This window comes from Gossypium raimondii, chromosome 10, assembly GCF_025698545.1.
Source record: "Gossypium raimondii isolate GPD5lz chromosome 10, ASM2569854v1, whole genome shotgun sequence".
NCBI lineage: Eukaryota > Viridiplantae > Streptophyta > Magnoliopsida > Malvales > Malvaceae > Gossypium > Gossypium raimondii.
In genome coordinates, this window is record NC_068574.1 from 9,143,842 (window position 1) to 9,159,736 (window position 15,895).

Below are 15,895 nucleotides of genomic sequence, written 5' to 3' on the forward strand. Positions count from 1 at the left end.
CTACTCAACTTCAAAGAAAGCAGACAAATGAGTTGGGGATCAATTGTGTTGGCCACATTTTACCGGGAGTTGTGACGGGTTACGGAACCAGATAAGATGCCAATCGGTGGTTGTCTACTCCTGCTGTATTCATGGGTCTGGTGGCGACTACTATTTCTACGCCCCCGAGTGAACGACTTATATATGTTTCCATTGGTGACAAGGTAAAAATAATTTCTTAATAAATATGTTTTTTGTATAGTAAATGTTGTTTATTTACTACATGCTTGAATTAACATATCGCTTGTATAGGTGGAACCATAGGTCCAGTTATGTGGGACTACCTGAGCAATTTGAAGATATTCAATTGCTGTTAGATTAACGGTCAGAAGCCGAGGTTAGTTACTTATTTTTTTAAACCTATAATAATTGCGCAATGATTTATAAAATAAAATTCTGAACATAACAGAATTACTATTGTGCACTGCAGTTTGAATGAATGTCATACACCTACCCAGATATCATAGAATTTATCCTGCCAAAATTTTTGGCCAATCGGAGTATGTGGGACATGAATGTGTCGTTAATTGTGTACGCGACTGTGGAAATGCACGAATCAAATCAAGTGATGCAACAGTTTGGGTGGAGGCAATAAATTCCACCTCCACCGTGAGACATAAAAGCACTGCACAAGCTGGATCTGCAGGGGAAGAACGACAAGAATTGATAAGATTATTACAAAAAGTACATCGACATTTAGGATCGAAGAAAAAAATCTTACCCATCCGTGAACCCTTTTTCTCATTGGACAGGACGGCCTATTTGGAGTACATGCCCTGGTTCAGAGTTGTCAGTAAGTTGTATCTACTATCAGTGGAGGCGAGGAGTAGGCAACTTCATTAGAAGAGGCAACGACGAGCGTCCCAGAAGCGTAGGTTTGGAAAAAGTGCCACGACGAATTCATCACCAGCTCCGACCCAACATGCGCCACTGATGTCTATGCTACATCCCAGTCAATTCACTCCACTTATTCCTATTCATTTTACAAACCTTTTTTTTTCACAAGCATCACATTATGTACCACCGTAACACCCTGCTTCTACCACTTCCGTAGGTACATATTTTAGGGCACTTTCATTCCCAGCATTCTACGCCCTCATGCCAACATCGATGCCGACACAAATGCTGAGCCAAATTCCAACGCTAGTACTATTTACGATGGTAACATCGATTCCATCATCAATACTAGTATCAACCCGGATACCAATGTATCTAGATTTTGCGACATCGTATGGTTATTCCTCGATCGTCTCACAAACACCCATCGTGTCATGTTTTTATCGTGGCGGGTCATTGGCGCAACCACATTCTCGTGGAGTGGAGGACACACGATGGAAGGTTATGACGATACTGTACTCAAGTATAGAGGAAGGTGATGGAGATAAAGACGAAGATGATGGTGGATATGAAGATGAGCACGAGGGTGGAGGTGAAGACAAGGAAGATAAGGACGATGGTCACGATCTAGTGGAAGAGCCGACACCACTAGTTGTGTTGGGACCACTGGTATGCCCGATGGTGTAGTGGAAAAAAATATTCCAGCGATCCACAATTATGGACCCATGTATGAGGAACGAAACGGGTTGAAATAAGATTAAATATATACATTCTTAACTGAAAACGATGAAAGGATGTTGCTAATTAGATGTTGATTCCAAACCACAACGAAAATGCTCTGGCCTCTATGTAGTCTGCTCGGTATTAAAACGAACAACAGAACTCTCTTGGAACTATTCTAGAGAATAATCTCTCAAAAGGGTTGCTAAACTTTTTTTTCTCAATTTTTTTTTAAAACACACTTACCTTAATTCGGGATTTTGGTATGCATATATTGAAAATGAAATCAATCCTATAGAGAACATATAGAAAGCATTAAACACGTTTATTATTTCCAAAAAGAATTAAAACATATGGAAAGTATTAAAAAAAACTTTATATTCTTTCCAAAAAAATTATAGCTACCATGTTTCAATGTTTGATCTAAATCATAATTATAATAATTTATTATAATAATTTTAGCAAACTATATTCGTTAAAATTTTATATGAATGAAATTCATATATTAATTTTATCTATATTTTATATTTGTGTACAATAAGCTTTTACATTTAATTTGTTTAATATTTAACTGTTAAATTAATTTAATTTAATTCATGTGACAGCTAAATACAATATCAACTGTGTTTCGATTTTGTTCGTTTTAACTATAAGGTGTGACCTTGTAAGTTCTTGTAACGTTAGTAGTAATACTAGAACATTTCTAATAATACGAGCAATGAGTGGCATTTAGCAATGCATCATTTCCACCTAAGTTACAAAAAGTCGTAATTCGACATAACCTTTCTGTGATAAACCTTTCATGAATTACATCATTTTATCATTTATATCTAGATTGGATATAAGTCATGGAACAGTCATGCTTGCATAATCCAATCTCATGTTTCTTGATATCTCAAGTAGACTATAATAAACAAACAAGTATGATATATCATTTCAACTTATTCGAGTATGACCATATATTTTTAGTCTCACTCAATCAAGTGACCTAAGATATTACTCCCATTATGTAGGAGGGACAAATCCTATATTGATCAACCACATCCAACTACATAGATTGTGGCGTATCCTACATCAGTCTTTTTAATACAACCTGTTATAGAAAACATTTGCCTGTATCAAAATATACGACTCACGATATTGGGATAATGATGATATCAAGGCTGAGAATAGTATACATAGTTATCACTATGAATAATGTTGTGACTATTACATAATAATCCAAGAAACATACTCATAGTGAGTCAATCCAATATGTTGTTCTTTAGCACATACTCATGTATTGATTTTGACATCCCTATATCAATGACAACACTTTGTCTTCAATCAACTACACATCAGTCTCAATGCATTATTGTTGTCCAAGCCCACTATAACTATGTGCATGGAAATCGAAGTGCCTGGAATCTCCCACAATCGCTAATCCTTTTTGGTAGGTCAACACGATATGATGCCCCTGACATGTCCTGGTCGGGCCTAGCGTACTCCGTGACCCAAAATAGCAGGTTTCGATGCGAATGACACATTACATACATAGTGTTCGCTCTTGCTATATTTCGTCTAATTTCTTGAATGGCATCCTCGCACCAAACGTGTCCACCCGCAATCAGCCCAGCATATGTTGTCTTCCGTTTTGGATTTAAGACAACCAGGCAAAAGTATATTTCTTTAACAACTGAGGATATCGAGAAATGACGAGTCCTCTTTAGTACGAAATTGATGCATTTGACTAAGTTTGTCGTCATGTGCCTATACCATAGATCCCCATCATACAATTGCACCCACTATTTAAATGATATGTTGGTGAGGTACGCTGCATCATGGATGTTGATAACACGCAAGTTATCCATAATTTCATGGAAATGATGTTGGACGAGCTCGTACTCTGTCGAGAAAAGTAAACCCATGAATGCAAACAATGAACGAAATATGATATAGCATGATTGTAGAAATAATGGCAACTACATACCCATGTCAATGACTTGATCTTGCTTACTTTTCAAAGAACATTTTGAGTGGTAGTTGGAGTCGACGTGTCTTATACAATGCCTATGGAGCGTAAGATCCCAAAGGCTGCCATGTCATTTAATAGCGACCAAGATTTCTAGTCCCCTATCGAAAATGACACATATGTCTGGCTAAAGGCAAACATGACAGCGCAATCGACTAAGGAAAAATCCCAATCATCTGTCATTTATCTTGGAGTTATTGTAAACATTATCGACAGAATCTTCCGATTACCATCCTGGGCAACGACTATGAACAATTGATGCTCATACCTCTCGTACAATCAAGTGTTGTCAATTTTCACCAAAAACTTACAGTGTCAGAAAGCTTCATTGTATTGATCAAATGTCTAAAAGAATCGGTAGAACATTTTTTTTCTAGAGACTAGAAGACCGCTGAAATACCCTGAATGCGTTTCTATATCGGTTACGGAACCTGGTATATACCGATCCAGTACTTGACACCATTTTCATAAATCGTTGTATGACCTGTCCCATTCGTGATACAACTTATCCATAGCCTTGTGTTTTGCAACTCATGCTTTGTAATACGATGGCGTGTATTTATTTCTGGCTACGAATGTTGGAAATCAACACTGGGATAGGAATCTTGGGATTCGTCTTCACCATAGGTATAATAATATTAGATATCATGTCGGAGTCTAGCCTTGGATGATTCTGATTTACACTTGTAAAATGCAAGTTCAAGTTACGTGATTGTGAAAAATAAAGACCCCAATCAGGACACATTATGTCAAAATATCGGGTGAACACATTGCGCACCTGCTACAACACATGTATGTGGACCGGAATACTTCTTTATCATCCACAAGCCCGTATTCTTCTGAAAAGATGCCATGATTTCTTCAAACTAGATCTCGTGACATGATAGTTCACACTGTTCTTAAAGTTGTATCACTTCAATACAGCAAGAAAAACACATTTGTTGGGGGTATTTCATGTCAACTTCCAATACTTGGACATCTAACGATGAGTTTGTATGGTCAAGTATTCTGTGTGGTAGCTACCAAACTCTACACCACCCTTGGCGGAGAGATCAATGTTAGTCATATGTGGCGAATGTTCATATACCCTAAACTGCAGATCTGGATTTGAAATATTATTAGAATAGTCATCGTCAGAACCGCAAGGTTCTGGTTGAATTGGAACCTACTACTGTTCCAAAAAAGTTCTACTTTCGAACCATCCTGACTAAACTATCGGATTGGATTAAGGTCTTACTTTGATCCGTCAACTGCATCCGTTGTCCCTTTTTCCTCGGCTGCACCTTCTTCTGAATCTGCACATTCATTGTCATCTTCAATTAAAGGGTTCGATGGACTCTCGCCTGTCCATATTGTAGGGAGTAGGTCATTGATTCTTCTATACCTCAAGTACCTGACAAAATCTACAACGAATTGTGAAACAGTATAGGTTGATGGCCCCCCGTATAAGTGTTTCTACCTTAAGACATTGATCCACCGAAGTTGAAATCGAACGCACTAATTGAATGTCTTGCTCGGGTGTCGAGGTTTGGGTTACGCTTATACCTTGATTGATAGTAGCCACTGAAGTTGAAATCGGTACCGAAAACTGAAGAATGTCTATCCATTGATGTTTTAAGGACATCATAGTAAGAGCTTTGTAACAAACCAATGAACCCACAGCACAACCATGTAGTAGGACTTTCCACTTTAGCTTCAGTTCCAACATTAGTCACAACAGTGGCTGAAGATGGACCAACTCCATCAGCCTTGACAAACTCGACATATAATTTATTACAGCATTTTTGCTTGAGAAATGTATGATATGACCGCCTCCAGCTTGAGCTCGCCTTTCACACAAAAAAATTTTACTTAATGGGGTCAACTGATGCTAGATATCTATATTACAAGCTCAAAATTCTTCCCCGACTTAAACCCCCAACTTTCTTCCTTATTCTAATCCATAGCTCACGCAATTGAATGGTACGGTTGAAAGCTAATTCCACGTATTGGGCTCCTGCAAATATAACCCCGACTTTAGTATTAAAGATTTGACCATCGTAGTAAATGATGAATGTCACTCGTCGACTCATTTCAATTTAAAATGAATTGGATATTTACCACAAAATAAATCTTTAGACGGTTATCTAAAGAAATGCAGACGACTCTCACAACTTAACTCTTTGATCTTTGATATGAATTTATTGTGTACCTAAGCTCTAAGTATTTTGGTACTTTAATAGCAAAATAGAACTAGGAGAGAGGTAACGCGTGCTTCAAAATTCATTTATGATGAAGCATTCCTCGAATAATGATAATGAAACGCTATTCCGTGCTCAAAAATGTTTTTCACAGATCACAAATAAAAATCAGACGCGTGCTTTAGATGGCATTTAGTGTTTGAAAATGTGCTTCAAATTTTACCTGAGATTGTCATGGTTAGGTACTTTTTTTTAGGCTTTATGAAAATGTTAGTGAAAACTCATCCAGCTAGGTGTACTTTCCTGCCATGTTAGCAGAGAAGCTTGCCCAACCAGACGAGTTTTCACTAACATTTTCATAAATCCTGAAAAAAAGGTACTTGACCCCGATAATTTTTTGGCAGTTTTAAAGTAAGTTTTGAAGATAATCGATGAAAATGTTGGTCCTACAACACGTTTCCGACCACGAGATTTTTTCCTTTTGCAATCTCACTCTTCCCCTTGTGCCTATAAAAGAGGGCTCCCCCTCTATACTCCATTATTCGTAAAACATATCTCCCGCCCTCTATCTCTTCATTTTACAATATTTTTCTCTATTCGTTTTATTCCTCACTTCAGTGTTAAAAATTTTGTCACTAACATAATTTCTGGTTCGAGGTAGTCTTGAGTCGTCGATGATACAATATTGCTCCGAGACGTACACATTTCATATATCCTGCTAAGATGGGACCATTACCTCCGAAACCTATCATGTAGAAGTTAGGTTTTAGGGTTACTTTGCTTTATACAATCACGGGTGAAAGTCTACATAGAGATCTCAATCGACGACCGTTATGCGGTCATGAATCGGAGTATAATAGGAGAGCCAGTTGACAATCATTACATGGCCATGAGCTCAAAATTTTTGGATACTCGAAAATGTTCCCTTATAAATACCATATATAAGTTTGAGGGCATAATCATAAGGAAAAATTGTGGGGCTTCCCGCTATGACGACATAATGTTTTTCTCCATTTCCACACAGCTAGTATCTTTAATCTTTCTTCTTATTTGAATATCAACACCACCGTGGACGCAAGAGGAGTCTTAGGCAGGTAACAACTGTAACGTTGGAGTAAAGGTAATACTCCTTTTGGGGCGACAACGGTTGTCGTTATTAAACAACTCGTTAATAACTACAATCGTTGTCGTGTCGAACTGAGTTTGACTTTTGCTCCGACGGAACATCCACTCTCTTTTTGAGAACCCTCTTGTATCCATCTCGGTGTCAACCTTCGAATAAGAATGAAAGGTTAAAGATACCAGCTTCCTAAAAATAGAGAAAAAAATTACATTGATTACATCGGAAAGCCCTTTGTTTTTCCTTATGATTATGGCCTTAGCCTTATGTATGGTATATATAAACCATCATTTGCAGGTATCCAAAAAGCTTGAACTCGTGACCGCATAATAACAGTCAACTGGTCCCCAGTTATACTTAAACCTGTAACCGCATCACGATCCCCAACTGGGACCCCCACTTAGACTTCGGCCTGTGACTGTATCAAACACTGTCACTCCAAAACCTAACTTCCACAAGATGGGTTTCTGAGGTAATGGTCCTATCTCGGATGACGTATGAAATGTATGTGTTTTAAGTCGCGTTATTGCATCCCCAACCCCTCAAATCTACCAATAAACTTTCACAATTTCACCCCTAAAAGCCTAATTCTAATTCTTAAAAAACCCTAACCCTAACAAAATTAAAAAATCCTAACCATAAAAAAATCCAATGAGTTGGGCGTGCTTTCACACACTCGCTCCAAAAACGACCTATTTCCCTAAATTAAAAAAATGGCCTAAAAGGTCAAATTAAAAATCGGCATATATGCTTTATTTAGCCATCATTTCCTCTATTTTTCTCATCAAAGTGAATGAAAAAATGATGGTAAAGCTAAAATAATTTCTTTAGCCATCAATATTTATAGTTTTTTTTGTCAATTTGATTGTTACTCTTTAAAAGTATAATTTAAAAAAATAAAAATTTTCATATTTTAAATAAAAAATTATAATTATAATTTTTAAAAATAAAAAATTTTATGAAAAACAAGAACTCTTTAAAATTCAAAAATAAAAATGATTTTAAATATATAATATTTTTTAAATTTCAATGTTATCTAAATCGGACCGAACCAACTAGTTAGACTAAAAACCGACTAGGGTATCAGTCCGATGAGAGGTAAAAAAACTAGTTGGCCCATGAACCGTTACAAAAAACTGGTTGAATTGATAACAGAATCAATTTTGAAAACTGATCTAACCAATTGATTCCCTAAACGACTAGTTTGACCGATTCATAGAAAATAAATTATTAAAAATATAAAAAAATAAAAATTGATTCTAATTGTCAATTCAATTAGTTTTGTTAACCTGGTTCAACCAATTTGTATTGGTTCGGGGTCAATCGGTTTTTAAGATTTTAAACATTTTTAGCCCTCAACATTTACAGTTTTTTGTCAATTTGGTTTATACCTTTTAAAATTACGTAATTGTTTTTAAAGCTTTACATTTTTATATTAAAAAACATTAATTTTTAATTTTTTTAAATTAAAACTTTATGAAAACAAAAAAAACTCTTTAAAATTCAAAAAAAATTCTAAAAATATAAAAAAATCCAAAATTAAATATTATCTAAGTTGGACCAAACCGGTTAAACCAAGAACCAAAACCAACTGGGGTATTGATTCTATGATAGGTAAAAAATTGGTTGATTCACGAATCGATATGGATTAGTTGAACTAGGTTGAAAAACAATTAAACTAGAAGTTGAATCAATTTTTATAATTTTAAATATTTTTATTTTTTACTTTTTTTTAATAATTTGCTTTTAAGCCAATCAGGTTAGTAGTTTTGGAAACTAATTGGCCAAACCAATTTAAAATTGATTCAACTACCGCTTTAATAATTTTTTTAGCTCAATTCAGCCAATTCGTACATGGCTCGTGGGCCAATTGATTTTTACCTAAAACCAGACCGTTACTCCAATTGGTTCTCAATCCAACCAGTCCGACTGCTTGGCCTAATTTGGTTTAGATAACATTGAATTTTGAATTTTTTATATTTAAAAAAATAGTTTTTAGTTTTTAAATTTTAAAGAGTTTTTTTCATAAATTTTATTTTTAAAAAAATATAAGTTTGATATTTTTATTTAAAATATGGAATATATATTTTAATTTTTTATGCACTTTTAAAGGTCAATGACCAAATTGACAAAAAATTGTAAATGTTGAGGACTAAAAAAGTTACTTTACTTTTGACATCATTGTGGAGTGTGTCTCACATTTCAATTGAATAGACGATGATGTCGTTATGAGGAAGAGTCAATGTCCCAACGACGCGACACACGACGTCCCGACGAGAAGAACCTGTTTCCCGATGAGGCGACAAGTGATGTCCTGACGAGTCGATAGCGACGTCACGATATGGCAACATGTTCCCCACTCAAATGGGTTTCTTTTCCTAGTTAAACTCTATTATCTTTTCCCCGTCAAACTCTAATAACTCTAGATATTTCTAATCAGATTAGTCACGAATTATAGCTTATAAATAAGGCTTTTAGCAATCCTAGAGAGAGATTCAACAACAAAAATTAAGAGAGAGTTTGTGGGAATTTCGGGTTTGTTTGCTTCTCCATCTTGTACTCCTCTTCTTCTTCTTTTGTCGTTTTAGTGAAGTTTTCTTTACTCGTGATTTTTTATCCTCTTCAGAAAGGTTTTTCCACATAAATATGTGTCCAATTTTCTCATTTTTCGTTCATGTTCGTTGCATAATTCAGGTTTACCCCAACAATCATTAACTTTAACGGCAAAATTAGATGGAGGGACCGAGATTTTTAAATAAAAAAGTACAGAGACTCAATGTCTCAAAATTAAAGTATTGAGACTAAGGGTGAGTTTGGATGGGCGGTGTGTTTACCTACGGTTAGTGTAAAAACAGCGGTGGCGGTGAGATTAAATACTGTAGCGATACTGTAGCGTGAGACAAAAAGTAAGCTAAACGCACCGCACCGCACCCAATCGCCCATCCAAACCCACCCTAAATTTTAAATTTTAAAAGAGTACAAGAAGCTTTGGCATATTTAAACTTCCTAGAAATTTAGTCGCTCTACTTTTCTAATTTCAAAATCTAGGTATAACTATTAACACCGTTCAAATTATTTTGTTAAATTCAGGTTTATTATAATGTCATTTTTTAGTTATATTGCTATCAAGTGAATATGTTTTATATCAAAGTGTCACATGAACAAATTTAACAAAAACAAAGTAACAATATTAGCAATTGACTTTGAATTTTGAAATAGGAAAAATAAGACTAAATTCATGAAAATAAACGTACAATGACTAATTTCTAAATTTGTAAAAAGTATAAGGACATGTGGCATACTTTAACCTTAAGTTTTTATTCAATCTAATAGTTAAATTATTATTTTGTCTTAACTCATCTTGAAAGGTTTAATTCTAACTGATAAGAAATAAATTGGGGTTTTTTACACAAATAATACAAAAAAATTTAAAAAAAATACCAAAATAATACAACTATTTTATTATGTACCAAAATGGTACAAACAGTAAAAAACCTGGTCGATGGTTTGCCACAGGCGGCACCTGACCAGGTTTTTTTTTTCTGTTTGTACCATTTTGGTACATAATAAAATTGTTGTATTATTTAGACATTTTTTTAATTTTTTTGTATTATTTATGTTAAAACCCCCCATTACTTGCTCTATTAAAAAAATTACCTTTCTTTATTTTTTTTCCTTTCTTTTTCCTTCCCTCCCTCTTCTTCTTCTCCTTCTCTTTTTCTTTTTCCTTTTTCTTCCTTCTGCGCCTCCTTCCCCTTCTTCTTCCCTTCTTCTTCTTCTATTCTTCTTCTTCTCCTCCTTTCCTTTTCTTTCTTCTCTTTCGTGCAGCTGAAGTGAATTGGGGACCATTATAAGGCTGGGGTGCCGCCTGTGGCAGTGACACCTTTGGTGTCGCTTGTGGCAGTGACAACTTTGGTGCCGCCTCTGCCACTAGCACCTTTGGTGCCGCCTGTGGCAGACCCTCGACCAAGTTTTTTTTTTTTTTCTGTTTGTACCATTTTGGCACATAATAAAATGGTTGTATTATTTTGGTATTTTTTATTTTTTTGTATTATTTGTATAAAAAACCCGATAAATTGGGATAAAATAGTATTTTAAATAGCCAAGTGACTATTAAGCATTAAAGTGAAAAGGATGTATAATCCAGCAGCTAAATTGTCAATAAAACCTTATTAGTAACATGTTCTTTATAATTTGAAAAACAAACAAAATTATAAATAAATTTCATGAATTATATTATTTATTTTAACATGTATGGCAGAGTGTTGGGGAGTAAAACTCGTTTGAATGGAAAAATAAATTTGAGTTAATCAATTAAGTTATTTAAATTATTTGGTTTTTCAAGTAAATTCAAATAAGTAATTCGAGTTTCGAGTTAGAGTCGGGATCAATTTTACAATTTAAATAACTTGAATAATTAATTGGTGTAAATATATATTTGGTTTTTGTCAATTTTAAAATTGAGTCAATCGGTCTTTCTCTCAACAAAAATTAAAAAAAATCAAAATATTTATAAAATTACAAAATTCATATTTTTAAAAATTAAAAAATTTAGAAAAATATTAAAAGTCTAAAGAATATATAAAAATTATAAAATAATAATTTTGAAACCTAAATAAGTAAATTAATTATTCAAGTTTTTATTATTATTTTCTTTTTTGCTTTGAAAGACTTTTATATAGTTTAATTATTCAAGTTTTTATTATTATTTTCTTTTTTGCTTTGAAAGACTTTTATATAGTTTGAATGGAGTAGTTATATTGTAACAAAATTTTAATTTAATATGTTTAATTTTTTTAATTTAACTAAAATAATTTTATTCGATTCGATTCAATTTAATTTAATTTTAAAAATTAAATTAAATTAAATTAATAAAGTAAATTTATCAATTCGATTAATTCAAAAAAAGATTATTTATTTCGATTCCATCAACACCTATTAAACATGTTAATAATATAGTGATGGTGAATTCACAATACCTATTCCAGTCCAAACTGCATTACTATCTCTTAGGGTTACGCAATTCGGGGATAGGTAAGAAAGGTAGGCTTAGCCCAAGTTGCTCAGTTGATTTTACAGAATAAACTGAAATAAACAAATCCATTATGATTAGACTCATATTGTCTATGTGTTGAGTTGAGTTGAGTTGAGTTGGGTTGGGTTGAAGAGGTTGGCGCGCGAGTTCGCTTCCTGTCTACCTGTTTCGGCCTTTGGCGTTCCAATTCCTGACGTTAACAATTTTCCAGGTGCATGCCGCAGATTGCAGAAGAGGAGATAGGCTGAACCTCCATAGTTGATTGCTGGTAGTTATAAGTTCTAAAGAGAGGCCAGGCCAGGCCTTTCGAATTCCAGTTCCCTTTATTCGGTACGCGCCTTTCTTCTTCCTTCTATTTCTTTTCTGTATATATAATTTCCCCCTTTGGAAACTAAATTAAATCTGGGCGACCTTGATTTGCATTTGTCTGCCCGCATACCCATAACTTATTTTTGTCTCTTTTTGCTTTCACAAAACTTTTGATTGTGATGTTTATTGCTTATCAAATAGTGGTAACACTAATATATTAAATGTAAGAATATAAAGTGTTGAATTCTGTTCCGCAAGGAGGAAACAAGATGATTAGCAATGGCTGCTTAACCTTTTTTACCGTGCAGGTTGTCTAAGTCGCCACCCCTATTTCTTTTTGTTGTTGATAGCCTAGTCATAATGCTATTAATAAGAGAATAATAAGTTTAAATGAAGTTTATTTTCCTGGGCTAGAGCGAAAAGAGGCTGATCCTGGCCTGAATCCTGATAGTGAAATCAAACGGCTAATAGCTTTCAATATGTTAGCTTATCTACCCTTTTCTTCTCATATCTAAGTGAATGTGGTTGCCTCTTTAACCCGTGGCAAATGACAATGATTTCACTATTACTTACTATACCTGTCTGGCTGTCTCCTCATCATTTTCTCTTACAATCTTCATTTTTTTCATTTGGTTGTTTTGTATAAATCAATTCTTTATAAACAGCTTTCATGTAGAATATCCATTTCCAAGTGACTTTGATTTTTTTTTGGTTTCCCTTTTTTTGCCTGATAATAAATATTTCATTGTGTTTTAGTATTCCATTTATCTGTTATTCCCAAACAGCTGACTGCATTTGTATTCTACTTTACACCTTGTTTCATGATTGAATTTCTGCCAATTAGATCTTTTCTAACCAGCTTATGTCATGGAGGGTGGAAATGGAAATGATCCTTGTGAAAGTTCAGTATTACAGAAAGATATTTATCAAGGGATTGGTAATTATACACCACTTTTGACTTGTTAAATTATTTCCCTGTTGATTCTTGTAGTGTATTTCCCATATCTTGGCTATCTTATTTTGCTTTCTAGTGCTTTCTACTCCTTATTTTTGGTTTATTGCCAGTATTTGTAATTAAGGGGTCGTTCAGGTTCTTGCCTCTTTTTCAATGTTTTATGTTTCCAGAGATTTTTGTTTTCTATTATGTTTAAGTCATTGAAACTGAAAACACGTTTATTTGCTATGTTTTTGTTACAATGATACAAAAAAATACTACTTAAGTAAAAGCGGTTGGAAGTTAAATTCCGAAAGTTGTAAGTCTTTCTTTTCTTTTATTTTTAATTTATTGAAACTGAAAACGTGTTTGTTTGCTCTGTTTTATTATTTTTTGAAGTTAGAAACAAAACTTGGCTGATAAACGCAATTTTTGTTGTATTTCCAGACAAACAACACAGAAAACAAGCTTTCCAAAATGTGCCCTAAGCCATCCATTATTTTTTTCTTCATCATGTTTCATTTTTTGTGCATGCTTGTGTGTGTGTTACAAGTTCCTTTTTTGTTCTGTTTGCGAACCTTCAGCTTTGCATGTTGTGTGACCATTCATGACACTTTTTTTTTTCCTTTTTTTCTTGTTTGCTTCTTGGAATAGTAAGCTCAGATTTACCTATTTACTACATTGAATTTTCCATCTATTGTGCAGATGATGATGTTAAACGGAATTCTAAAGATCAGAGAGATGCTCTGGGGGATGAACCTAAATGTGTTATTTGCGGGCGCTATGGCGAGTATGTATGTGGTGAGACAGATGATGATATTTGCAGCTTGGAATGTAAACAAACTCTACTCCTCAGGGTTGCTAACTCATTGCCAGTTTGCTCATCATCTACTCAGAGATTACCTGCTACTGATGAATGCTTTTATGTTAGAGATTCTGTTGATAGGTCAGGCCCTCCATCTTTAACTTGTGATCAAGCTGAATTGCTTCGAAACAAACTTGAAATCCATGTAAAAGGAGGTGTGATTCCTGCTCCAGTATTGGCATTTTCTTCCTGTGGTCTTCCTCAGAAGCTCCTACAAAATATAGAAACTGCAGGGTATGTCATGCCAACACCGGTGCAGATGCAAGTAATCCCAGCTGCTTTAGATGGACGAAGCCTTCTTGTTTCAGCTGACACAGGCTCTGGGAAAACTGCTTCCTTTCTTATTCCTATTATTTCTCTTTGTGCAAAACTTTACCCCAACAACAACTCAAATCTCAGAAAGCCATTAGCGGTGGTTCTAACACCAACTAGGGAACTAGGTATCCAAGTTGAGGACCAAGCTAAGTTGCTTGGAAAAGGTTTGCCTTTCAAAACTGCACTTGTGGTTGGTGGAGATCCCATTGCTAGACAACTCTATCGCATTCAGCAAGGAGTGGAACTAATTATTGGAACACCGGGCAGGCTTATTGATATTTTAACCAAGCAAGATATTGAATTAAGTGACGTAAAGATATTTGGTCTGGATGAAGTGGACTGCATGCTTCAAAGGGGCTTCCGGGACCAGGTGATGCAGATTTTTAGGGCTCTGTCACAACCCCAGTTACTGATGTATTCTGCAACAATTTCACAAGACGTGGAGAAAATAGCAAGTTGTATGGCAACAGATATTGTTACTGTTTCTATTGGCAAGCCTAACAGGCCGAGTAAGGCTGTGAAGCAGCTAGCTATCTGGGTTGAGTCAAAACAAAAAAAGCAAAAGCTTTTTGACATATTAAGGAGTAAACATTTTAGGCCACCTGCTGTAGTGTATGTGGGTTCCAGAGCAGGGGCAGATCTACTGTCTGATGCAATTACAGCCACCACTGGAATTAAAGCTTTGTCAATACATGGGACGAAGTCCATGAAGGAAAGGAGAGAAATAATGAGGATGTTTTTAGTTGGAGAAGTATCAGTAGTTGTGTCTACTGGGATTTTGGGTCGCGGAATTGATCTTTTAGCTGTGAGACAGGTGATAGTGTTTGATATGCCCAATTCCATTAAGGAGTATGTGCATCAGATTGGTAGGGCATCAAGATTAGGGGAGGAGGGTAATGCAATTGTTTTTGTGAACGATGAGGATAAGAAATTGATTCCAGAGTTGGTAGATATTTTAAAATCCTCTGGAGCTGTTATTCCTCGAGAACTTGGTAATTCACGGTATAATGTTGTTTCTTTGTCATCAGGCAAGAACTTCAAGAAAAGAAAGTATGGTGGCTGAAGTTGCGTGCCTTTTATATTTTAGCCCCCTTTTTTTTTCAGTTCATCACATCACACATGGTTAAAGAAGCCAAAAATGTAAAAGCTTTTGTTTACAAATGATTGTGTATTAAATTCTGCTGAAGCAGGTTTGGTAGTTTGAAGTAGTTCATAAAATATGCTCTTCGAGTCGGGACCTGTGTTACTTCTACAAGGATGAATGGTGTTGGATCTAGCACCTTTCCCTTAATTTCCATTTCAATTATTATCTTTCTTTCTAGGCAGTCCTCTTCAATTCATTTTCAATGAAAAAGCATGGTCAACTCTTCTAAAATTTAAAAATCTGTCAATAAAATTGTTGATGTGACTCTTTATAAACAAATTTTTTAACATAGGTATTTTTCAATTTGGGTTTTACTCTCATTTCGTATTAGAGAAAAAAAATGGTCACCAAGCATTCATTACGAGAATTGATATAGGTAGGGGCCT

At 34.8% G+C, this 15,895-nt stretch overlaps 1 protein-coding gene across 6 annotated transcripts; it reads left to right on the plus strand.

Moving 5' to 3' along the window:
* Positions 1-11,922: 11,922 nt before the first annotated feature.
* Positions 11,923-15,656, plus strand: LOC105776634 (DEAD-box ATP-dependent RNA helicase 41). 6 transcript variants are annotated; one of them, XM_012599416.2, is made up of 4 exons: positions 11,923-11,941; positions 12,154-12,272; positions 13,096-13,188; positions 13,891-15,656. In XM_012599416.2, exons 3-4 carry the CDS (start codon positions 13,119-13,121, stop codon positions 15,426-15,428), a joined length of 1,608 nt encoding a protein of 535 aa, XP_012454870.1. In that variant the 5' UTR covers positions 11,923-11,941; positions 12,154-12,272; positions 13,096-13,118; the 3' UTR covers positions 15,429-15,656. The 6 variants fall into 6 exon arrangements, with proteins under 6 accessions (XP_012454870.1, XP_052478263.1, XP_012454869.1 ...); XM_012599415.2 differs by having other exon boundaries at positions 11,932-11,950; XM_052622303.1 differs by having other exon boundaries at positions 11,925-11,941; positions 12,154-13,188.
* The last annotated feature ends 239 nt before the right edge of the window (positions 15,657-15,895 follow it).